The sequence below is a fragment of the Camarhynchus parvulus genome, chromosome 1 (genome assembly GCF_901933205.1).
Source record: "Camarhynchus parvulus chromosome 1, STF_HiC, whole genome shotgun sequence".
Classification (NCBI taxonomy): domain Eukaryota; kingdom Metazoa; phylum Chordata; class Aves; order Passeriformes; family Thraupidae; genus Camarhynchus; species Camarhynchus parvulus.
Genome location: NC_044571.1, coordinates 25,170,640 through 25,196,739, shown reverse-complemented (window position 1 = coordinate 25,196,739; position 26,100 = coordinate 25,170,640). Strand labels below are relative to the sequence as shown.

Sequence of the window (26,100 nt, the reverse complement as noted above, 5' to 3'; positions counted from 1 at the left end):
CTGTTCAGATGCACTAAATAACCTGCTAGAACACCTGAATATTAACACATTTACAAAGATCAAGTAATTTCCAACTTCACTTACCAATACATTTAGCACTATTACATTATTTTTAACAGTGCTGCCTAACCTTACACTATCATGGAGTAGTGTAAGGTACTTGCACTACTATGGGAGTACACTACCATAAGAAAATTACAATAGACTGATGCAAAGCCAGGTAATTATAAAATACAGCACACACCCTTGGGTTTTGGTTGAATATAAATCAAACAAGTAGAATAAGCCCAAGTATGTACAGGAAAACATTTTACTGGGCCATTTCTTGGGAGCCTGCTTCAGGACATCCTCCAATATAATCATATCAGGTTCTACTGTGCTTTTAGAAGGCAACTTATTTTTTGCCTCCAAAAGTTATTTAGCAAGAGAATCATCAGAATTAAATGCAATTTAGTGAACAGAGCTGAACTTCAAAAACTTACTGCTAGTCAGTGGTCACAAGCTGCAGCACAAACCTCATTTTGTTACATGCCATATTTGCCAAGCCTACAGTAATATCTCATTTCAGCATTTATAGGAACGACTGTAATTGAGTGCATTATTCACTGTTGTAGTCAATACTCTTTCTTAGGAAATAAAAAAAGCCATTCATTCCTAAATGCAAACCTGATGAAATAACTTTAAATAGTTCAGTATGTCAATGAAGAATTCACTGTTCCTTTCATTGGTGTCACTGATTCTGCTTATTCCTTGAATGCTTCTATTCATTTGGGGAGAGAGAGAGAGAAACCATTTTTGAGTCCATTATTTTGTTGCTAGTCTGAATCTTGAACTGAAGATTAAAATGTCTCCATTCTCTGCTAAACACTGTGACAGAAGAATGTCACAGGGAAAGTTATGGCTACTAACTTGGAAATTACAGCATAAAGTACAATATGGGCACACAAATTTTTAAAAAGCTAAAAGGGTTTTTTGACCCCTTAGACTAGGGAAATAAAATATCTCTGCCAATCATAGCACTAACTAACTCCATATTCTCTTTTATATATATAAAGCAAAGAAAGCAAATAGTTCAAATGCAAATATAAAAGTACTTGGCATCCATGAGGTTCAAAACTAAGTGCAAAACCAATATTTTTTCAATATGGTTTTTCCAACAAAAATCTCCCAGCCCAAAGTCATTACACTGGCAGGAAAAATTAGTAGGGAAAAGGAGACTGAAAGCCAGGGACAAAACCACAGTGTCCTGATGAAGACCCAAACAGTATTAAAAGATGCTGAAAGATAAAAATCAACAAATTTGCTAAAGATCTTGAAAGACTGCAGCACTATCCCATTTTCTCAAAGACAGCTTCCATTCTATGCTATAAACAGCTGTCTGAAAAGTTTGAAATAAAACTAGTTTCATGTTGGACACACTTCATTATTTTCCTTGTGCTGGTTTGGATTTTTCTTTGAGGATTTTCTTCACCATATGGAGAACATGGGATTAGAGAAAAAAAGACTTAAGGGCAGGGGAAGGTAATAACAAGAAAGCTTAAAAACAAGAATTAGTAACATGACAATTAGTGGAAAAAGGAAAATGAATGCCACTGTAAATACAACTATGCTACAAAACCTGTGCAGATGCACTCACATATCTTTTTATTCTAGTAATTCACAATGTTACACAATACTTGAGATATACACAGTTTCAACAGTCTTCAGAACATATTAAATCTATTACCCTTTCTTTTAAACAAGTACAGTTTTCACTGCATACAATTTTTTTTCTTTGAATACATTTTTTAAAGAATAACCTTGCTTACATAGCTCTAAAACAATTTCTGTGATATCTTGCATTCTTCCAGCTTGACTTACCTACCTCACTGAGAAGCTGTGAGGATTATTGGACTGTGCTTTGAAGTGACAAGTAGTCATTACTGCAACTCAGTGTTTTGGCACCAGAAATCCCTTACATTCCTCACATCCACATCTCTTCCACATGATCTGATAATCACCTTTCTTCCCTTTCCTGCTCTCTGAGCACTCTGGCTGCTGCAGGACCCCATGAGAGCTCCCAGACCTCGTTTCCACAGCTCCACCACAACATTTGCAGGATCCGCCCGGGTACGACAGAGCAGCACTGCAGCCCTTGCAGCCCGTCACTGATGAATGGCAGGCACACACAGCTGAGCTCACACAGCACCAGCTCTCCCAAGCACATGGCATACAAAATTCAACATGGTTAACAGCTCTGTCACACAAAACCTCAGCCTTTTCCCTACCACCCAAAAATGGGTTTACAATTACCTACACGAAGATGATTACCTTCCAAGCCAGTGGGAGAAAAGGCAGAGTTCAGAGATACACTTGGGCATGATCCTATAGCACACTGACATTTTATCACAGTAGTATGGCACTTAACCAAAATATCACAAAGTTGAGTAAAATTGTGATCAGTATGTCATTTTCCTGGTTCACAAGAATTTGCTGAACTCCTTAAAACAGGCACTTCAGAGGGGCATTGTAAAGCACTGCACAAGGATACCATACGAGGGCCCTCAAAAACTTATACGAACTTCAGTAGACAACCTGATTCAACTTTAAAGTGTGACCTCAAAAGGAGTGATTATTTTCTACTACTTTTCAAACACTTAAAAGGAAACAAGGTTATCCAAATACTCTTAACTGTGGAGAAATTCGCCCATTCCTTCACCTGCTTTTAGAACAGCTACCTAATCTCAAAGCAACTGTCAAATGGAGAGAACCTGATTTTATTCTGGATACAGAGTTACAAACTCTCAAGGGATCTGAAGCAAAAATAAAACAGAGTAACGCCTGCTCTGTCTTCAGGGAATAACATGCAACAATACACCCACTTCTTCAGTAATAGGCTACTAAATTACTTCTACATGGAAAATGCTCCATCACAAGTCTGGTTCATATTACACACTACTATAGACTTGTACCATTTCATGGACGACAAAACCTCAGCATTCTCTACTAACCTGAATTCCTGAGCCAGGCCAAATGTACATACATAACAAATGTGTCCTCTCAGCAACATGAAGTGCAAGGAGCAATAATTAAGCACACTGAGACTAGAAGCATGTGATTTGTCTCACAAACTCCAGACGGAGCTGTGAATCCACAGAAATAAAGAACACGCTTAAAGGGGGCAAAGAGAAGAGGAAACTGGTGAAAGCAGTCTCCTCTTCACATTATGTATTTTCCCTTAGCCTGTCCCAGTCCTCCTCCCTGAAAGGGAGCCTCTCCTATCACTTTCTGAACAGCCTTTTGATTTTGTCTCAGTCCAAAAAATGTATCCTCAAGTGCTGCCTGCACAAAACCTTCCCCAGGGTAAACAGCAATAAATAACTGTGATGACTATAGAGACTCAGCACATCCACATGTGGGGACAGCCAACAACCCAAAAATAGTACATAGTCCCAGAGTACCAGTCTCAAGTCTAGCTTAGTAGCCAAGAAAACCTTAAACACAGATTTTAACATTTACTCCTTCATTCTAGCTACATCCTTTCAGCTACCAGTTGCCAAAAGCTTTTTTAGAGATCTTCTGCTTTTTCCTCAACTTTATTATCAGTACAGACTGATGACATATAGCACAGGGAAGTCCCATGTCTGCAGCTTAGATATTAAGACAGAACAAAAACTCAACTCAGAATTTTGCTTCAGTGAATGGCTTTGCTGTTTGTCTTATCTACATGCAAAACATGCAAAATCTTACATATTTAATAGAAATTGAAAATATTCTACAGGTATTTTGCCATCAGAAGCACAAAACGTATCTCAAGAAAATCTAAATGTCAACATGTCTAATTTAGGTTTCAGACATAGCAGTACAGTCTTCTCTGAAACAATGGGCAAGGTACAGCACAGCCTCTCATTTTCTAAACCAGAAGAATAAAATGATGACTTAAAAAAAAAAGTAGGGTCATTTACCACACTGTGGAAAAATGTGAAAATGACAATTATCCAATTCATTGCAGACAGACTTAAGGTCACCACTCTAGGGTCAGGGCTGTGATTTACAACATATTTGTATATTATTATGAACTGGTCCTTTTGACTCCCTACAATGTCATCAACAGTTATTAAGTAATTAGCAGTCAAAACAGTTGGCATCTCATTACATCAGGTTAACTGTACCAAGAAAGTTGCACCTGAGCAAGATATAAAATAAACTAATCCTAAGAGTAGTATATGATGGTCACTAGGGTTTGGGACCCTAGCGGCCATCATATAACTTTTTTGGCTTTTTGTTTGTTTTTTAATTAAACTACTTTAAAAGACAAACACAGCTGTATTTTCCAAAGTATAGCCTCCACAATTAGAAAAGGTTATCCAGGGAACAATTATAAAAATCACACAAACCAAAGGTGATATTTCAAAATTGTACGGTATAACTTAGGTGCCTGAACAAATTCAACATTTACTTTCTCTTATTTTCACTTAAGTACACTTTCATCTCTCAAATTTGAATCCACACACTACAATAACTTAAAAAGAAAAATCGCTATAAAGAGATACAGTGAAAACAAAAATAAATGAAATCAATCCGCTATTTTGTCACTGGATATACCACAGCAAGATCTTTACTTCTTGCAGTTTGAGGGAAGGGTGTGCCTGCATGGATACTTTCCATTGTGACCAGCAGTTATGGGATACAGTAGCCAAAGAACTGCAGCCCTCCTCTCACCACAGAATTGCAGCTACTGACAGAGGCAGGAGCAGAGCCAGATGGAGGAGCAGGAGGTTGCCTCACAGCTTTCAATTAAGGACCACAGACAAAACACCTCTGCTCTTCCAGGTGCTATTCAAGCCACAGCCATACAAGACAAAAAAAGAAAATTATGCCTTATGATCTTTCTTAAAAATTGACATAGAAATTAAAACCCATTTCAGCTGCTTGGAAGAAAAGAGAAAGAAAGGTTGTGGATTGGTTTTACACCAGCAGGGAGCAGTGCTTAACAAAAACAGTAGGATGCTTTTTTGCTTCCCAGTATCTCCTCAATAAATAAATGATTCTCAACATGGTTACAACACACTTAGAGTTGCTTACATGCAACCTAGTGTCTGAGTACTAGATTAAGAATTCCTGGGGGTGTGCTAAAGGCTCACTCTGCCTGTACTGCCTTGGTGTGAAATCTATGCACAGTATAAAGGAGATGTTCCTTAGATTAACAACAGATTTACAAGCATCAATACAAAGGAAGCAAATTGAAAATTTTGAAACAGTCAACAAAAAGGACAAAAGTATACTTAATTAGTTTAACATAACAGAATTTCAGTAATTCATGGAGATTGGGGAACGTTGATATCACGTGTGGGGTATGGGAGAAAAAACGGAAATTAACAACTAGCAAAACATGAGCATAATATTACATTAATGACAATCATTAACTTACTTTAGACTATAATTTTTGCACCATGTTTAAGAATCCACATATGTGATATTCTATTAAACTAATAATGATCTTGTTTGTATGAGAATCCACCAATACCTTTATTTAGTTTTGGCACTTCCTGACAAGACTGCCTTGTTGGGTTTTTTTTTGCAGATAAGAGCATTTAGTTAAATGACATTCTACTGTATATAACAGCTCACATGGAAGAAAAAATGATCACTTACCACATTGTAGTAACTTTTGTTAATTGCAGATGTATCAAAGCCTTTAGGTGGACTCTTCAATGTACCTGATTTCGGGGAGACTGGTTTTTCTGAAATAAAAGATATTTTGGGGTCAATGGGGTGCAATTTCACAGCTCAACACTAGAGGTCAAACAAAGTGCTTTAAAATATTTATCAAGATCCAGTGAAAATGGTGCTTCACTGAGAAACATACATAATTGTACTTGAAATCATTGGCAAAGAATCTGTATGTTCACAAGGAATGAAACTCCAGATTCATTGAAGGCAAGCAGAAAAACTGCCATTCTTTTTCCTGGAACCAGAAAGGCAGTTAATAAAATTTGTGTTTCCAAATTTATTTTTTAAAAACAAGATGTTGTCATAGACTGCAATTAAAAAAAAAACAAAGAAAAAAATCAGTAACAGGCATTTCCAAACCATATACACACTTTCAAACAAAAGTAGTATTAAGTTTCAATATTGATTTAATGAACTCTGTGAAAGCAAGTGACCAATCGAAAGCTGAACACTCCAGAAGTGAGACATTACACTCAGTCTCAAAACAGAGATTCAAAACACTATACTAGTGAAGTGACTTACCTTATGCCAAGAAAATCATCTTTTAAAACAAATTATATTTTGCTATTAATGAAGTACAGAATAAAAATGTTTATGCACTTGAGAACAGGGTGCTTCATAAAAATAAATCCTTCCTATAACCCATAGGGAATCTATCCCTCAGTAATGCATGCTCTTCCTAGAAGGACAACATTAATCTGCAACAAAATCAAAACAACAGTCCTGAGAGTCACCCAAGTGCTGGCCCAGATAAGAGAGACAGAGAAAACACACTCCCCTAAAGCCTTGCCTCCCACCACTACCACTCCTCTAAGTCAATTACAGAGGAGCAAACAAGAGGTGATAGAAAATCAAAAGCAACATGCTGCATGCTGCAGAAACAGCAAGTAAGATTTGCAGCATCTCTTTTTGATCTCTCACACTTGACTGTGCACTCAACCAACTGAGAATGCTTGTGAGACTGTTTATCAGGACATTTTAGTGTTTTGGTTTGGTTTTTTTCTGTATTTTTGTTAAATAATCAGGCTTCTCTAAGATGCAAATGTCAAATAAGCATTTAAGTAATTTGCATCCAAGCTATAAAACAGCAAACTGTCAAATGAACTGCCCCAAACAAAACCAGAGAAGCATCACCAAAATGTACCTACTGAAGGCTCTACCTTTATTTTATAAGCAAGCTCCTGTTTCAAACACATTTTAGTAAAGATATATGAATAATTTAAGTCTGGTTTACCTGATACCTCAGGCTAAGAATAAATTATGCAAGTCTCAAACACCTCTCCAGGAGAAGCCCAGTCAGCCAAGCTAAGGGCCAGCTATGGAAAATTCCCACGGACAGCAGAGCTGACCAGGGAAGCACCATCATAAGCAGAACACTCCCTGTGGTACCAGCCTCTCCTGAGCAATTTAGGGCTTCTTCAGGCTGCCAGCTGCAGCCCATGGATGATGCCAGCTCAAGCAAGCTGACTCCAGGCGCAGATCACCCTTTCATCTCCAGTACCAGGACAGCCTGGCAGCCCAGAGGCTTTAACTAACAGCCCACAAAGAGCAGCTCAGTCCCCATAAGCACACAAATGCAAGCATCTTTAAGGGGATTTGCTCTGTATTGCAGTGGAACTCCCCTCAAAGAAGCTAATCTAAAAATAAAATAGTCTTAAAACTGCCAAACATGTGCAAAGAAAAAAACCATTCTCCTTACCACATTCAGGGATGACAGTAAAACCCTTTTGGTTAATATCCCCTGCCTACCCAGCCCACATCAGATCTAAGCTGACACACAGCACAAAAACTGTTAGAGCCAGCAGTTATCCAGCTGGGAACACTGGTGCTCTCAGCCACCAGCCCTGCAATGCATATGTGCTCTGCTATACAGCCAAGTAATTCCAAATGACAGGACTCCTCCCACCCCCTCAGAACCAAGCTGTAAACTGAAGCAGATTTGCCATCAAACACTCAGTGTGAAAAGACCTAAAATCACCTCATATGTATGGCTACTCATTTATGTATTCATCTATCATGCTTCTCTATATGGGACAATTAAAATTCTTTTCTTTGTACTGAATGATGAAAATGATGTCATTCCCACAAACGTGGTAATTTGCTTTTACTCTCTGCGGAAGCTCTTGAACTTATCCTACAATTTATAGTGACTTTCAGGTTCACTAAATACCTCAAGGTTTATTATCATGTGCCAAAAAGCATGAAAGGAGAAACCAGAGTTATTTAAGGATAAAAGTAAATACTTGTCACAAAATTTATCATAATACAGATGTCTTGAAATGGGGAACAAGAGTTATTTAAGGATAAAGGTAAATACTTGTCATTGAATTTATCATAATACAGATGGCTGACCATTGTTAAGCTGGCTGATCATGGAATTCTGGTTCTTTGTTATTTCAAAGGGTGCAAAAATACCTCTGCACTTAAGCTGCTGAAGAAAGTGGGAAGTTTTTTTGCTGAAACATACAGAGTCATTTATATTGCCAGCTGTTCAGCTGATTCAGTTATCCATCAGAGACACTCACATGTTCAAATGCAGATTTAAAGACAGGACCAAAAAAAAGAATCACACATTCATATAATTTTGCCTGAACAGTCATAATCAACATTTAGCTTTTAAAATGTAAAGGCCATTTCTATTGCAGAAACACAGAATCAGACACAGCAAATTAGTCCATCTGTCTATCATGTCTGGTATTCTGCCTCCAAGCAGTGCCTTGCTTCATAATGAGGAATAAGAAACAGTCTTGCTGCAATTAGCTTATTGCACAATGCATTACAGAGAAGAAAATCCTGATCTTGAACATAAGAAATAATTTTATTTGTTTATGCTAAGTTAAGTGTCATTTGTTATCCTTGGTAATAGAATATTAGAGTATTTTGCAAACAGAGCATATTTCATTCATCATTTCAAGGAGATACTACCCCTATTTAGCACACTATATCTATGAAGTCCATAGATTTTTGAAACATCAGCAAAACCCTGGCACCTTGCCCACTCCACAGTGGCTCTATTTCTCAAAGCTCTGGAAGAGACTGACCTGAGCCAGACACCAGCTTTTCCCACACAGAAGATTTCTGCATCTCCCTACTTTTCTCCAGCCACAATGTGCATCCCTTATAGTAACACTGGAAGCACAGTGAAAATGGCTCAGTGTATGATCAAATCCAAAGCTGGCAGGCATCTGCTCAAGTACAGGAAGAGATGGTATCCTGCTGGTGACTGAAACCAAGAGCTAAGTTCCCACTGTCCATCTCTCTTGTGATCAAAGCATCACATTCAAATGCCCTCAGTCAGACTTGATAATGCATTGTCTAGTGGCAAACCAGATGGACTTCACTGAACAGATCATCTTTGGGTGAGAGAATGAGGGTAGCACAGGCTTTTAACATTACTTTTCCAGCAAATAATTATCCTCAGTGGAAGCAACTGCTTTTATAACCTTCCCCCCTAAGTGGTATAAGATGTCACAAACTCCCTTAAAATGAAGTTATTTAATTCTTTACAAATGTCTATTTATTGGCTGTAAAAAGACAATTTACTCAATCCTTCCCAATACTCGTTTCTTTCTATTTTAGCTTACATGCCTTCAAATTACCTGACATTCCCACATTCTCTCTCTCCTGGCATGTCTTCAGTTTATGCCATTTTCATTTTAATGCAATACTCTACTTTGTGCTACTCCACAGACAATTTATTCCCTTCAGAACATACTTTACTAAAGCACTTTGACCCTGCTGCTGCAAGAACACCCCTGAATGTTTCTGCGATTCCTGTGCCGTGGTGTGTGATCTAGATTAAAAGATCCAATTTGGGTTATTTCATCCCATATTAGGGGAGGAAAGATGTGTCAACAAGAACACCAAAAGCTGTGTGGTCCCTATCAGCAAAGTGCTACAAGCAAGCTCCTTTTTCCTAGACTAATCAGTTCAAGTCCAGCATCAGGAGGGCAGACCTAAACCTGCACCCAGTTCTCAGGAGGGCTCAGGCACTGCCACAGAGCTCCACTCTGCAATACAGACAACACCAACACTCTGCCCCAACAGCATTCACTGGTGACAACCTCTATGTTATTGATGTCTGTAGAGTTACACTTGACAAGAGAAAACAATACTCCTCTGAGTGTACATGGTTGGGGAGAGAAAAACTAACATTCTTCATGGGGTTTTAGCTATTTTTTCCTTTGCTTTTTTTTATCAAAGCCAAAAGTGTAATTTCTCCTTCCCTCACACACCACAGGATGGAAGCAGCTGACACTCTACTTCTCCACTATATTCCGACCTTTTCCCCACACTGATTTTGTTTTTTTTAACATCCAACTAAAAGAAACACTATCACTGTAATTTGCACTGGGCCTGATACCAATAACTGTCAAGAAAGCACAACGGAGGCTTGGGCAGTAACAATACATTAATTTCTGCAAAGAATTAGAATAAACTTTGTGACATATCAAATGTAGTTTGTACAAAGCTGTATTCCCTTCCATGTAATCTCATGCCATTTAAAGGGATTATGCTTGGACACAACTCAGTAATGGACCATGTGTTTTGCTGTTTTTTTTTTAATCTGATTAACATCTGACAGTAGCTAAGCAAGTGCATCCCATTCTGGCTAACCACCCTTCTTTTCATTGCAAGCAAACCCTCAAAACTAGGTCTCCAAATCTCTCTAAGTACCGTGTGAGACAGAAGCAGCACTGTAAGAGACAAGGCTCCACCTACACCTTCACCTCTTCCTGTTCCATTTTATGTAAGCAAAAACAACCTCAATAAGGCCACACTGTCAAGTATCTTAACAAGTTTACACATTATTTTCTACCCTCTGTCAGATGTAATAGTAGAGCAGGATAAAACCAAAATCCTTTCATTTCAAAGTATTTCCTGACTAGAGATCAAAGAAAATTTAAAAACATAAGATGTTAGAGGGTTTGAAAATGGAAATGAAAATACAGGGAGGAGTGAGAGAGAAATGAACCCTTTCTTCTGAAGTTCACAGCGCAAGCATGCACCTGAATAGAAAACAGTATTTTTTTTTACATATTTGATCATAACTATCACAACTTTAAACAAATCCTCTTTTTCTCCTTGGGTCAGGGATGGGGACAGAATAAATACACACTAAAAAGCAAAACAAAAACAGTTTTCAATCTAAACCAAACTTATTTTCCCCCAAAATAGTCATTGTCCAGCCTACGAAAATGAAATGCTGTGCTTTGCTCAACAATCTCAGCATGTGTCCTACAACCATTTGTAGCTCACCTCATTAGCACTGTGTGCTAACTCTGATCACCCAGGCACAGCTAAACAAACAAGTTACAGCCATGGCACAACCACTGTGAGATACCTTATCAAGGGATATTCTCTGCTGGTGTAATTTATGTAATGCAGCTTACTTTTCTTCTAAACACTTCAATAAATCAATGTGGGTAAAGGTAGTTCCATTGCCACACATCTCTTTCTTCCCTTCCTTGGATATATAGCTTCAGAGCCACTGTAGAAGCTAAGATTACATATCTACAGGTTTTTTTACACTAGAGGATTTTAATTTAGAACAAAAGTCCATTTATCTAAACATCTAATGCCTATGAAGTCTGTGAGAATTAAAACAAACACACATGCATAAAAAACTTCACTAATTTCATCTTTTACTCAATTTGCAGAAGTCAGGTTACATTAGACTGAGGGGATTTAATTTAGTGAAACCCAGGAGATTATTTAGTCATGTCCTGGGAACTCTCCATAGAATGCATCATCCTATACAGAATTTCTAAGTATTTACAGTATTTTCAGCTACATTTCAGAGAAGAAAGAAGCCTAGAGTTATACTACCAATGCCATTTTACAGAGTATGTTGAAAACAAATAAGATGTCCAGGATGAACATTTTTTTCAGAGAGACCTTAATCAAGAGCATGAATTTCAAAAATGCTATCTGGATCTTTTTTAAAATCAATCTATTGTAACACTGATAGAAAACACATTTTGAATTTGAGCTAGCAAGGCTGCAAGTTCTCCTAACCACTTTTAAAATACGTAAGGCAAAAAAGAGCACTTTCATATTTCAACCTCATGCTTGAGGCATAAAGGCACTTAAAATACTTCTGAATTAGGGAAATCCTGAAGTGCGATGTATATATAGTTACTAGGAAATAAAGAAAAGCAGGCAGTGTAAGATTATCAACTCAAGAAATGCCAACTCTCCTAAAGAAGACAAACTAAGAGCAGGGACACAGGAAGGCAACAGAAATTACATTTAACTTAGATGAAGCTTCCCATGAACACCCAACCTATTCAAACAACTTCAGAGCTTTGTAACAAACAGCATTACATCCTTGTTTCCACAAGGACAGCAGAACAAAGAAAGTCCAGCAGCAGGACAGTGACAATGCATTTGGATACAGAAGGGAGGAGAATTCCAGAAAAGCCCTCTCTCTAGGATCTTCAACAATATCCACAAAGCAAAACTTAGTTGAGAATAGAAATGGTCATAACAAGTTTCATGGAAACAAGCAATAAAAGAAACAGTGCAGCAAAATTACAACAGACTTGAAGTAAGAAGAATTCAGTAAACTTAAAAATATGGATTAAAAAAGAAGTCTCACTGGTAACAACACGAGCAGAAAAGGCTACGAGTATAATTCCTTTAAAAGTTAGTGGTATGTCAAAGAAAGACCAGAAAAACTGGATGCTAACTGACATGAAGCAAATATCAAATATATACACTGACCACAATCACACAGAAAGAAGCAAAAGTAAGCAGGAGAAGTCAGGTCACCATTTAAAATACAGCTAACATGGCCATGAGGGTAGTAGCAACAAAGCATTTCACAGCATGCATACAAACATACATGAAGGGGTAAAGCTAATCTGCAACTCCACAGTTACTAACACACTAAGAAGCTCTTTTGTGTCATGCTTCCTTCTACCAATCCCCCATCCTCCTCATAAAACAGTCAACTCCAGACAACTCAAACATATACCTACAAATGCATTAAAGTAGGTTGAAATTACTATTTTGATATATTACACCATACCAGTTGTGCTGAACTGATAGTAAGAGAACTAGCTATATTCATATCTGGAACCAGAGAGGACAAGTGAAGTTCCATAAAGTATTGGAAAGAGCCAAACACAGCCAATTTTAAAATGCAGGAGGAAAACAGAGAACTCTAGTGAGCTACAGCTCAGTCATTTCAACTTTGTAATACTCAATGAACTAAGCTTCCTGAGAAGAGAAAAGCTTGGGCACAAACAGAAGAAACTTCCATAGAAGAAATTTAACATATGAGACAGCAGTCCAAGAATGCAAAAGTCTTGCAGAAGCCACAACGGATAAAATGTTGTGGCAGACAGAACACACCTATAAAGCAGAGGGAAAAGGACTTGGGAGAATTTTCTTCTGAGGGCAAGAAATGAAAGTAAAAACCATGCCAGCCCCAGGGATCAGACAGGGCTGCAAGGAGTCACAAGCATCAGACTGCATTTGGCACTACAGCTTGTCCCTTCCCACTTACTTCACCCAAGTGCAGCATTCTTAATAAAACAAGAACCACTTAATTCTGGTTACTGGCCACTTCTGGCTCTTGCATGTTCACTGTTAAAGCATCTCTGTTCTGGAGCTTAATAGCCTACCTAGGTTCCAGGAGTTGGACGAGGTCAAAACTGATGAAATTCAAACAAAATCTCTCCAGCAATGATTTAAATGAATAACAGTGAGAGAAGAATCTCATCATGGCTGATGCTAAAACACTACAAACCAAAAACAGGCTTCAAGAATTGCTTCTCAGGATAAGTTGCATCTGAGGGGTCTCTAAAGAACATTAAAGCCAAGTCTTACATTGTGACTATGTCTGAGAGAAGCTGGTTGAAAAGGACAGTGAAGCTGCAGATCTAAGACTAGCATTTTGCAACAGACTGGAAATATTAAATCAAGGAAGAAAATAAGAGGATGCAACCAAAGGAGAAAAGATAAGTCTTAAGATGGACTTTTGCTCCCATAACCTCACTGCAATCAGGCATCTGAATAGCTGCCTCATAATGGGGGGAAGAAAAACAAACAAAAAAAATCACGCCAAAGACTTTGGCACGGAGCCAAAAGATGTGTGTTTTCACTGGAGCTGTAACAAAGGAAACAGTGGTAAAGCCTCCCAGAGACCCTGGGTAATTTTATCCTACCAGGCTTATCCCTAATCTCTGAAAATAAGCCAAGACATGGGGTAAAAAAAGGAAATAAAGGAGACAGAGAAATTATGTCACCCACAGCAATATCCTAGTGGATTAAAAAGGAATGTTACTTCTGATATTCAGATGACATTTACAGAAGGCACTTTTACTGTATAAAGTTCAAAATAAAACTTCAGCGGAAGGATGAAGCCTGTATGAAGAAAAGCTGAAGGCACATGAACAAGAAAGAAAAAGAAAAATCACAAATACATTAGCTTTCAAAAGAAGATTTTGATAGAATTGGGTTTCCTTCCGTAGTTGTTTACTTCTAAGTAGTGGGATGTATTGAGTAAATTTTTGTTAGGTTTGGGGGGTTTTCTTGTTCTTTTTTTTGGTAGGAAATCTCTCACTACTTAAACCAAAAGCACCAATTCAAAGTCTGTCAGCATCTGAGTCAAAATCCCATATTCTAGGAATTCAGACCAAGGCAGTGAGAGCAACTCAGATGTGACAGACAAGTAAACAGAATGGAGACCTTTCTGCACACTTACTGCTGATTCAGAAGCCACTCTCTACAGTGAGCTGGGGTGGGGAAGTGCAAGTTCCCAGGCATTAATCATTGCTGTGAATGACCTTCAGTAAATAAAATCAAGCTTAAACAAAAAGCATTAGAAGTTTTAATGAATGAACCAACCATCAACCTCTACCCAAAGCAAGAATTTCTGCAAATATGCTTCTCCGCTTCAAAACTCACCATTTGATTTAATTTCTCGTACGTAGTTACTTGGAAACCACCCTGTTTTTCCATTCAAAGTTCCTTCCCACCAGCCTCCTTCTTCCACTCTTGTAACATGAATAATATCACCTTTTGAAAAAGAAAGTTCATCTTCATTTGTCTGTTGAAAATTAAATTTGGCTCTCACCACCAGCTGATGGTTGCCGTTATCTGTCATGTCCTAGGAAGAGAAAACAAAGAATAAAGTGATCATTAGAGACTTAAACAATATTTCCATGAGCAAAACAGAAATGTCCATAAAATGGAAATAGCCTTTCCTCCACACACAACAGTCCCCACACATTTTTACTCAAAAGCCTTTATAAGGTGCAATTTAGTATTTCCAGTATTTCTGTAATTTTTAATCTACAGAATTGTATCAGCCATGGGAGTATATATTTTACTTACTACAGCCCCTCCAAATCAGAAGAGGTTAACAGCTAAAATGAGAATAATTATTGCTCTCACAAAAAAAAAAAGAAAATATGTACATTTTCTATAACTAGCATAAATTGAAACTGCCTTTGACAACTACAAAGAAACAAAGGCCTTACATTAGAGAGTGTTTTCCTAAAATTCCTAAAAGGAGGGAGAAACTGAGTCGGGTTTAATTTAATTTTAGACATATCAAGAGAAAACCTTTTCCTTTTCTTTTTTCCTGTAACAGATCAGGTTAGTGGCTTCCACAGCTGAAGGTACAAGTCCCCATGGCCTGCCAAAGGAGTGTTCTTTCACAAAACCTATGAAAGAGTTACACAACTTACCTTGACTAAGTACTCCCAAATCATTTCTCTGAAGGTTAGCAAAGCTGGAAGCCTGCAGCAGTCAGACTTGCAGCTGTCCATATACACTATGTATGTGTGCATGCTCATCCCCTACCATGAGGGCAAAGGCAGATTATCACTCTGTCCTAACATCTGAATGTTCTTTGAAGTAACTAATTAGTCTTTCAAATTAATGATTTTCAAACTTAGCATTTTGTACTTGGATGTCAATTTTGGGTATCTGCACCATTCAAGCATTTCATGAGAGTCTGGGCAAACCTTTATGCTGAAAAAGTGCAATACTTGGACAACTTTAAAAACAGAGCACTACAAATCATGTTTGTCTCTATCATAACCAAGAATCACTACCTGTACAGCTAAAAACATAGCTTAGTGAGAAAATGACTGTGTAAGCAGCCCTAGTCAGCTATCCAGGTAGAAGAATTTCACCTACATGTTGCCTGTATAGCTGAGGTGATGAAAAGACTGCATGTTGTCACTGGGATCTTACATGTCAGCTTAATTCATAACCCCAGCAATCATGTTATTGTATCACAAGTCAATATGACTTTCATCATGACTTTCAGAGTTAGTACTGAGAAACTACAGGAAAATGAGGGCAAACACAACTTTGAAAACATGCAGAAAGTCCCAAGATAGTGCAAGTCTGAGTATTTGACAATTAGATTGGCACATTTTCAAGTAAGTGCCTCTTCCTTAGTCCTCTGCTGGCACATTATGTGCTTTCATCCTCTCTGCTCAACAACAGAGAATGTTTTGGTTTAGTAAATGCTAAAAAGCCACAAAATAAGCAGAAACATTGCACAGTGAGATCAACTACAAACCCTATGCTCTGCCAGGATGGCTTTCCAGCAGAGGAAATGAATACAAACTTGGTGAGAATGGTTCCAAACAGATCATCTACACCAACAAAACCAAACTAGGAATTTCCTGGGTTTGGCCACTAGCTCTTTTTCCCTCCTTCTTGCATCTCTCTCCTCTTTGCACAGAGCAACTCAGATCACCAAAGTGACAGAAACACTGGAAAGTCTGATCACTTCAGTGATCCAGCTAACAGCCAGCCCCACCAACTGCTGCATCTGCAAAATTGAGTGGGCTGTGAACAGCAGAACAGGAGCTTGATTTAGTGGTCTTGGGCAAAAACTTCCACAGGCTCTGCTACCTGATAAAACACATTACACACCTAAGAAAGCCACAAATAAAGCAGCTTTCATTAGGGACCTGAACCCTCCTTGCAGACCTTCAGTGACTAAAAGTATGTTTTATCACAATTTCCATGAGGTATGCAACCCTGAATTCAGCTGGACTATAAAACAATGGCCCACACAACTCAGTTACCCAAAGGCAAGTTGAAGGATCAACCTTGAAATATAAGAGAAAACAGGAACAACTACCACTACTGCCAAAATTAGAAGTATCACCTTCACAGAGGTTTGAAAAACATTCAATCATCACACTCCTAAACCCTGAGAGAAAATTAGATTTTTGCCTTTGGAAAAGCAAGTCCTTACACTGAGAAGAAAAGCACAAATCCACGAAGATACTGTCTATGCAGACAACACAGAGCACTAAAGGAGGAAAAAATAGTTTGAAGTTCACAAAAAGCTGCATGTATTTTGGAACATCATATAAAAAGCTGCAAAAACAAACTCACAGGCTAAAAATACAGAACCGAAAGAGAAGAAACAGTTACTTTGCTACACTATAATTTACTTACAAAGCTCACTTTAAAAAAATGGGGAAAAGAAAGGGGGAAAAAATACCACACCACAGCATATTTCATTCACACAGAGCTTACCAAACTCCGATACTGTCCCTGAAAGAGTTTTGAAGTTCTACTGTGTGAAGACTGGGATCCCAAGGAATCAAAGGATTTTATCCGATGAGATGAGGGACGTGCACATACAGAGTCACTGCCCAGCCCTATGTCTGTAGGAGGGTGGGAAAAAAAATTAAATATTAGAATTCTAACAATCTGCATCTAGAACTTCTGCTTATCTCTGTAAAATTCACATGCTTAAAGCAGATTTGATGTATCTAAAGTTACTCAGTAATTCAAGATTCAAAAAATGATAGCAATAAATAATGTAAAATCCTGAGACATCAAAAATTTCTTCCCCATACAGACAAGAAAACAACTTGGCCTGTTTAGAGAGAGGAGGGTTAGGGTTGTATTTCTCTATTCCTACTCACTACCAGTCTATTTAAAGGTAATTAGCCAGCATCATTTTAGCTAGTAGCCAAGAATTTTGACTGCATAAAACTTGCTTGAAGTGAAGCCAGCCACATCTGTTTCTTAGCTCTTCCCACAGCCCCCCATCTCCTTCTCAATTAGAACATTCCTTCCACTGTCTCTTTTTCTACATTTGCCTCATCCCTTTTTTTTTTTTTTGCCAACTAAGCTATTTTTTCTTCTTTGGAGGGAGGACTAGGAATAGAAGAAAGGAAAATGCTGCTTCTCAGTAAACAACACCCTCCCAAAACATTTCCCCTCTTCCATTTGCCTCTCCTCTGAGAAGTACACCTATGTGATATGTTCACCTGAAGGGTTGTGCGCTATCACAGGCTGGGTGGCACCGAGGGAGGAGCAGGACGGGCTCATCCCACCATCCCAGCCAGGAGTGGGGCAGCTGGGGGCACCAGGGCATCCCTGGGATGGGATGTTGCCAGCCAACAAAGGTGGGGGTGTATCCTGTGGCTTAGTGAGCCTACAGCCAGCCAGGGGCTGCACCAAAAGCAGCTCCCAAGAGCCAGGTTCAGTGCTGGCTGCAGCCCGAAGTCCTTCATCAGTAATCATGCCCATCCTTCTGCACCCACAGAAGTTCTTCATCAGTAATCACGCCCATTTCTCACACTCCTCATATTGTAGCAAGGCCTATCTCAGAAGGAACCTCTGTATGCCTGAAATGCTTGCAGATCCACATGGGGATCTGAAATCCATCTTCCAATACCAGAGCAGAGAGATACAGCCTAAAATGCCTCTACACAATTACCCAGTTAATGAAAATTGTTTGGAAGAACAAGAAGGTTTATGCTTGCTCCTAGGAACGAGACAACACCACAGCTTGCATGTGGTTCTGATTTTTGGTTTCCATACCACCACCACATGCCCCCACCGTGAAAGGGATCAGCCCAGGTCCCTTCTAACCAGCTGCAGTTGTGGCTCTTTGACATAGGCCTTAATCCATAGACATCTGGACAAAAGAGCCACACTTTTTCTCCACTTTAACAGCAAAGGCAGCAATGGCCAGTTGCAGCAGATTTAACTGGTTTTAGTGCACTGGTTTGCATTTGCACTTACACTTGAGATGAGAGGCAGTATCTCCAACTGGTGTAAACAGCTTCAAAGAAGTCAATGGTATTACTCCATGCCCATCCATTAAAACTAAGATTTGGTTGCAAAACTTAATTTTAAGGGGTGCTTTCTAATGCAAGGAAAAAAATAACCCACCAAAACCACAAAGTCTCTCAGGAAACAGATGAGAGATTATAAATGTGACAAGATACTTATCTCACTAGTATTAAATCAAGCAACATTATGCGTCACTGACTTTTCTATCACCTTTTCTTCCTTGCACAAAAACTGACACATATGGTTCAATTTTAGACTCTCTCTTGGACTCTGGCCTTGATGACCAGTACTGAAACTTGCGGCTAATGGTGGAACAGGAAGAAACCAAAAGGGCCAATGTCAACATTTCTTGACTGTCCCAGGGTCCAGCTGGCATAATTTAGCACAGCCTCACCCTACAATGATGGATGGACACCTCTCACCTGTCTGTTACTTCTACAGCTCTCTCCACTCCCACCCAAGAACTTAAGGTGAGTGGTTCATGACTTCTAGCTGCTAAATGAATGAAATATGTGGCTTAAGGGATCAAAGACATTGGATATCCTTTTGTTATGGGCAAGAAAGGATAGCACTGGGAAATGTAGGCTGGAGAGGGCAAAAATGTTGCCAAGCTGTTCAAATAGGAGAATGACAGAATGGAGCAAAAGTCAACTCCAGTAGTTCAAACTCAGACGGAAAAAAAGAAAAACAACCTAAAAAACAGGCCTTTCTGAAAAACACAATTTTCCTAAATTGTTTGCCACTTTAAAGGCTTAGTCTTAGCTTTACCACAAAGCTTCCTTTTGCAGAAGACATGACTAGAGAATCCAGAGCCACTGCAAAGTTTTAAAAGCATGAATTTCAACAAAAGCTCATTTAAAATACTGCATATGTTCACTTTATCATGGGTACAACACAGATATAAATATACACTGATGCAAGGCAAAAGTAGCAGTTAGCCAGTGCAAGACAGAGCAGTCTACTTACCTGCAGTCACCTTATTTAAAGCCACAAGAGAGCTAAGAACTTTGCTGAAATTCTGTCCCTGATACAGGTCATTTGCATCAAAAGTCTGAAAAAGAACCAAAAAACAAGTAGTTAAGTCATAGAAACAAGCCTTTAAGCTTGCATATACAAACCACAACTGTAGAAGCTATTGCATGATCAAAGTATCAGTCTTTTAGCGGTTGTTATGAACCAGTAAAATGGGGGGGAGGCAGTTCTCCTTAAAAAAAATTTAAACCCCAACAAACTATGACATTTTTAAATGGAAAGATAATATAGCAACAGCTGCATTTGAAAAAAAACTGAAGAACTGAGAAAGTAAAAATATCAAGTATCATTTAAGTTACAAGAATGTTGAATAAAACAAGTATCAGAAGTTTTCCTAAGACATTTTTGCCAAAAAAAGTTACTGTGTACTATTACTCTTGGCATACTCTTCTTTTTCTATAGCAGTGCACAGGCATTTTACCTGATTTTTCATTATGTACTTTGAAAGTAACTACTACAACCCACATGCCATCTCTTTACAAGACACAGAGGAAAACAGCATTCCTGAACATTAATGAATTTTCAAAGAATTAAATTGCTGGACAGGTTAGATCAAGGATGAGGTTTGGGAAGAGGACAGATGAAAGGAGAGGTTCATTTTATTTTTATTTTTTAACTGTGGTAAGGCAATCCAAACCTTGAATTATCTTGCAAAAAACACTCCAGCAACTTTCAAGCACTGGGTGATGACATTAAACATCTGGATTTTTTGGGGAAAAGAGGACTTTTTTTAAAAAAGGAAAAAAACCCACAAACCCATATTTGCCTGGGGTAATGGAAACACTCATCCAAAGTCTCATGAAAATAGCTTTTGCAATAGATTCTGCATAGGTTGAAAGAACTCACAGTACTCCTTTGTACAAGCCTAGAAAGCTGACAATAAAAGACAGCTGCTGCAGTTCTTCCAACTGATTTAGGAAACAGAAAGATATTTAGTTTTCTGCCACAAAGCAGTTTTTATCTAAAAAGTCAACAAAAACCAGTTCACTCTTCTGACAACAGACCCATCCCACAGACACTATCAGAAAGTCCTTACCCAGAAAACAGCCTTCACAGACAGGAGAGGAAAAACTCATAATCCCAGGGGAGAAGCGAGAAAGGAACAAAGAAAGGCCAGTTTAACCCAAGAGAAGCAAAAGTGTTAACAAAAGCTATGAAAGTAACCACAGAAGGGGCTGCCAGACCAGTTCTGACTGCTGGTGATGCAATATCACAGGAAAGGTAGAACAGATTTAGGAAACATTTAATGACTGTAAAAAAAATTACTGTAAAAAAAAATAACTCCCAATGCATCCACACTATTTGAGGTACCTGCATACATTCACATGCTCATTTCTCCCCCCTCAGACTGAGGATCATCTCTGGCCCCAGAAAGCAGCAGTTCTAGCTGGGCTGTACAGGTGCCAACATCCCTCAAGCTGGAGTAGCACTTACACAGCTCAGAAAAGCAATGCCACACAACACATAGAGCATCAAGCAGTCAGAACCACACAACAGTATACTCCAAGCAGTTATTGCTCCCATAAACAAAATCAAATAACTACTTCAACAAGTTTCACTGGAGAACAGATAATTTAAAAAGACTTCTCTTAGCCATTTGAAGCTGTAAGTAGTAAGGAGAGGCACCAGGGAATTGCCTAGATGTGAATTTTGTAAGGCTTTTTCTCAAACACAAGGAATATTAAAAGATTATGTACACAAAAAAGGCATTAAAGAGAAAAAATAATCTGATTTAACAAACAGAAATGGTAGATTTTATTAACAGCATAATTTATAAAGTCAAAACCAAGATCAGCTTAATCACTGCTCAGATTGGGGGGAAAATTTAAGCTGCTATGGAACAAGAAAGTATTAAGAGTGTGAAATTTCCATTATTACTATACGCTTATTGTAGTAGTTTTTAAACAAACTTGAAGTGTAAGTAAACTTGAAGAGTGAACAGAATCAAAAAAGCCTAGCCCTGATCCTAAAAAAATTAAATACAAAAGACAGGTGCTCATGCAGAAACCAGAACTGGATCAGAAAGGGACAACAAGGGAGAAAGAGAATGACAAAAAAGGGAACATTTTAAAAAAGGTTACATATTATAGCTTAAACTTACAAAACCTTAAAACAATCCATTTTAATCTCACCTTCATTCTGGATTCTGATAGAGCCAAGAGCTCTCCACAGTCAGGCTAACTTGAGAACAAAAGGTTGAGAGGAAGCCTCGTTTCCTGCTATGCTCAGACTATAGGGGGTACCAAGAACAATTTGATTGGATCATCCCAACAGTAGAGTGCCATAAAAAACCTGTATCCAGGACATGCATCCAGCCTGCTCACAGGAAGCAGCACAATGGGAGGATGCAAGAAACATTTGCTTCCTTGTGATTTTACATGAAGCAGTTCTGACAGGAAGCCACCCTCAGCAGATCATGGCCAGTAGATTCAGCAGCAGCCTACAATAAAGGGGGAGGGGGACACGACACCCTCCAGAGTGGTCTTCTCCTAACATAGCAAATGTGTAAGAAATAAATAACCTAGAGAGGTAAAAGGTAAGGGAAATAACATAAGTGCTCTAAAGTATTAAGGCTAATTCTTGATTATAAACCCCTTATCTCAAAAAACAACAAAAAACAAAACAAACAAAAAAAACCACAAAAAAACCCTGAAAAACCCAAAAGACTCCACCAAAACAAAACATCAAAAACACCAAACAAACGAAAAAACCCCCCTACTAACCACTTACACCCTTCTCCCATCTTAGTAGAGGTTTGCTCATTTCACAATATATCTTAAAATTTTGACAGGGTAAGAAAATCAAGTAGCCAGAGAAAACAATCTACTCCAGGTTTTCAAGGGAAGTCTGACTTGCATGTGGTCCGTAATCTTTATACTGGTAATTATGGAAAAATCAGCTGTAGAACTGACTCTCAAAATTTATCTTGATGTTAGAAAGAGTAACTTCTCATTCAGTGACACAGGATGGCAAACAACTCCCCTCCACCACACAACACTCCCAAGTCTTCAACTGCAAAAATCAAAGCTGGATTTTGAGTTCCAAATATCAAGCCAGACTATTTTTATAACACAATATATTACCAAATAATAAGAGCTGCATACTAAATTACTTCCATAATACTGGCATAACCCACTTTTCTAATCACAGCAGAAGCATAACATGAATTCAAAGCTGCACATCCCTACACTCTGTAAACCTAAAAACGCAAACACTTAGGAAGGTATTACTTGGCAAATATTAAGATTTGCCTTTTGAAAACAGGTGTATATATAGACATTAAACAAAGCTTTATGGAAAAAAAATATTTCCAATATGCCTTCGACTTCCAGGCAAACAAAATTTATAACTCTCAGGTAGAGACTCTACCTGTGATGAAATTCACCCTCTTGTTCTTTCAATCCTTACTTTCCACCAAGAGTCAGATTAAACATTAGTAGAAATAGAAGAATAAAACTGTCATCAATCAGATGAGGACCAAGCTAAGCCAAATCTTTTGAACAAACTATTTAGCTATACTTCTGTTTTCAAATACCACAGAATTGTCCACATGCACATATGCCTTACATAAGCATTAAGATGAGAGGAGGAGAATGGGGTGATGCTCAGAGTGATGGTGTTTGTCTTCCCAAGTCACCACTTGGGAGTGGTGCAGCCTGGTTTCCAGGAGCTGGCTGAACATCCATCTGCCTGCTCATGGGAAGTAATGGATTCACTCCTTGTTCTGCTTTCTGGTACACACAGCTTCAGCTGTACCCATGACACTGCCTTCATCTCATCTGGGGAGTTTCCTCTCACCTGTACCCTTCTGAATCTCTGCCCCACCCCACCAGGGCAGAGTGAGAGTGTGGCTGCCTGGGGTTGCACCATAACCCCCCCCGCAGTGGATACCATGTTCTAAAGGCAGAGCAGACCAGGCCAGCAGTGACCTACAAACAGCACTGTCAATAACACTCTGGAGCACTCTGGCACTTTTGGTCACTGACTGCCAAGGCCTGCACTTGTCTACCCCCACCCACAGATCCTGGCTTCCCTTTCCACACACCACACTAATTCCAAACACACAAGCCTGGCTTCCCACAATTATACATGCATTTTCTGCCCCCAGATTTCAACTGGCTACATACTTTATTGAAAACAATTCTATGACCTCTTCCAGGTCATTAATGAAATGTTACATAATGTGGTTAAGTAGCAACAGCAGCAAAACCCCTACAGCAAGATATACACTGGATGGCCATTCTCCATTTGGAACTATAATGAAGTTTATTAATAAGCCAGCTTCTAAACCTGCTTCATACCAGCCATTTTCACTTTTCCATCACTGACATTTCTTCAGCACCAAACAAAAGGCCTTAGAGATTGATTTCATCCACATACTGGCTGTTCAACTACCACATTTACCCTCTGATTCTAAACAAGATTAAACTCTGCATGGATCTGCTTAAACTCCATAACATTCAAAATTACCTGAATGTATTATTAGGACCATTTTAAGTCATCTAAGCCACTAACCCCCAGTGAATGGAGACTTCTGCTTAGTGCTTCTCATCTAATAACAATAAGGAAATAAAACTAACATAACAATGCTTATCCCTCATGTCCCTGCAACAACCAGTACCTACTGAAAGGAAAAAACACTACCAGAGAGCTTGATGAAAGAAAAAGGAAATGAGAAAATAAAGCTGAAAATATATCTGAGAGCAGACTACAGCATGCAGTAAGCCTGCAGCAAGATCCTTTTCTTCAAATCAGTCAGTTTTAAGGCTTCATGTAACCTTCATACTATTTTATTTCCCCCTTCTAGACCTTAAAGTCAAGAATCCAGTTATGGAGGAAGTATTTTTAAAATAAAAGGTCCTTCACCTGATTAATTCGATAACTGGAGACAGAAAAAAAAAATTGGGGGTGGTTCAGCCAAGCTTCCTTCTGACACACACTTTCTTCAAATATGTCTTTTACAAACCTGTATCCTTAAACCAGCAGAGCATCAGTAAGGTTGTATCCAACAGTCACAGCAAGAAAAGTTCATATACTGGTTAAGAGTAAAATAGAAAGGTTTTTCCTTGCTAAACTACTGCCTTGAATATACACAGGTACAGTATTCCCAGTGAGTATTGACACTTAAATCATCTGACAAAGTGACAGCTTTCTTTACAGTCCTGCATCACCAGCTGCAGCAGCTGAGGAGCAGCCCAGGCATGTGGCAGCACAGACAGGGCAGCTGCTGCCCACCTCCCCAGCCAGCCCCAAAAGAAGCTGGGAGCCCTGGGCTCTGTGTACTAAAGCAGCAGGACACTTTCCAGCTCCATTTTGCAGCCTCAGGCCCCCAAAAGCTGAGGAGAGAGAACACTGGCTCGCTCAGCCAGAGGAAATGAGAGGAAATGAGCAGAGTGGCCTGACAAAGCACACCGTGACACCACAACGTGTCACTGCACCTGCTCCTGCTGCACTCACCGCAGTGCTCTTGGCCATGGCAGCGTGAATAAAGAAGCGGTAGGGGAAAAAAGCAAGTCATGTTAAGAAACAGGTGATTTCAAAAAGCACTGGGAATCCCGACACCTTTCTTTGTTGTGCCACAATCCTTGGAGCAGCTGGAAAGAGGACACCATGGAGGCCATCCACAGTTCACCTTCCAGTGATGACATCTAATAAACCCAAGCTGAAAAAAAGATCCTGTAGGTAAGCCCAGAAGCAAATCACAGATTTTTTCATTTATTCTCACATTAGGTCAGCTCTAAGCAGTGCTGCAGCTATTATGCAGCAGCTGCTGCTTGAGCTGTGCATTATCATCTGAAAGCTGCAGCAGTAAAAGGAGAGATAAGAAAAGCAGGGAACTATGACAACTGAGAGGAAAGGAAGGGGTGAGGGGAGAAGAGATGATTACAAATGTTCTGGAAATCTCTATGAAGCATACTGCTGCCCAAATGTAGCACTGTACAGCACAAAAAGAAAGATTAAAAAAAATAAGTTCTCTTTCAAAAATTAAGAGTAAGATAAAAGGAAAGGTTTGAAAATGACTGGAAGAACAGACCTGCAGTACACGATTTCTGTGCCATTTGGTAACATTTCACAAGAGAAACATCAATGGTAAAGAATAAAGGTGGTCTGGAATAAATTTTGCTGCTCATATAAACCTGTTCTTCAAAAGTAAAAACCTAACTGCACTAAAACACCACATCACCTAGAAAGCTTTAATTCCTGCAACTAGTAATGCTTTAATTCCTGAATTAGTAATACTTTTAAGACACAACTTGTTATCTACAAAAACAAGCAAAACCA

The 26,100-nt window shown here is 38.9% G+C and overlaps 1 protein-coding gene across 7 annotated transcripts in view; it reads right to left on the bottom strand.

Annotated features, from left to right (window-relative positions):
* Positions 1 to 26,100, bottom strand: part of ARHGEF7 (Rho guanine nucleotide exchange factor 7) — a 114,251-nt gene that overhangs the window by 48,277 nt on the left and 39,874 nt on the right. For 5 of the 7 annotated variants that reach the window (XM_030956089.1, XM_030956109.1, XM_030956127.1 and 2 more), the window contains exons 3-6: positions 19,753 to 19,837; positions 17,233 to 17,363; positions 14,629 to 14,830; positions 5,635 to 5,723 (exon numbers count right to left, since the gene is read on the bottom strand). In XM_030956089.1, coding sequence (XP_030811949.1) covers positions 5,635 to 5,723; positions 14,629 to 14,830; positions 17,233 to 17,363; positions 19,753 to 19,837 — 507 coding nt within the window. Of the gene's footprint in view, positions 1 to 2,000; positions 5,572 to 5,634; positions 5,724 to 14,628; positions 14,831 to 17,232; positions 17,364 to 19,752; positions 19,838 to 21,950; positions 22,037 to 26,100 lie in introns of those variants that run through there. The other 2 variants (XM_030956118.1, XM_030956143.1) reach the window with 2 other exon arrangements.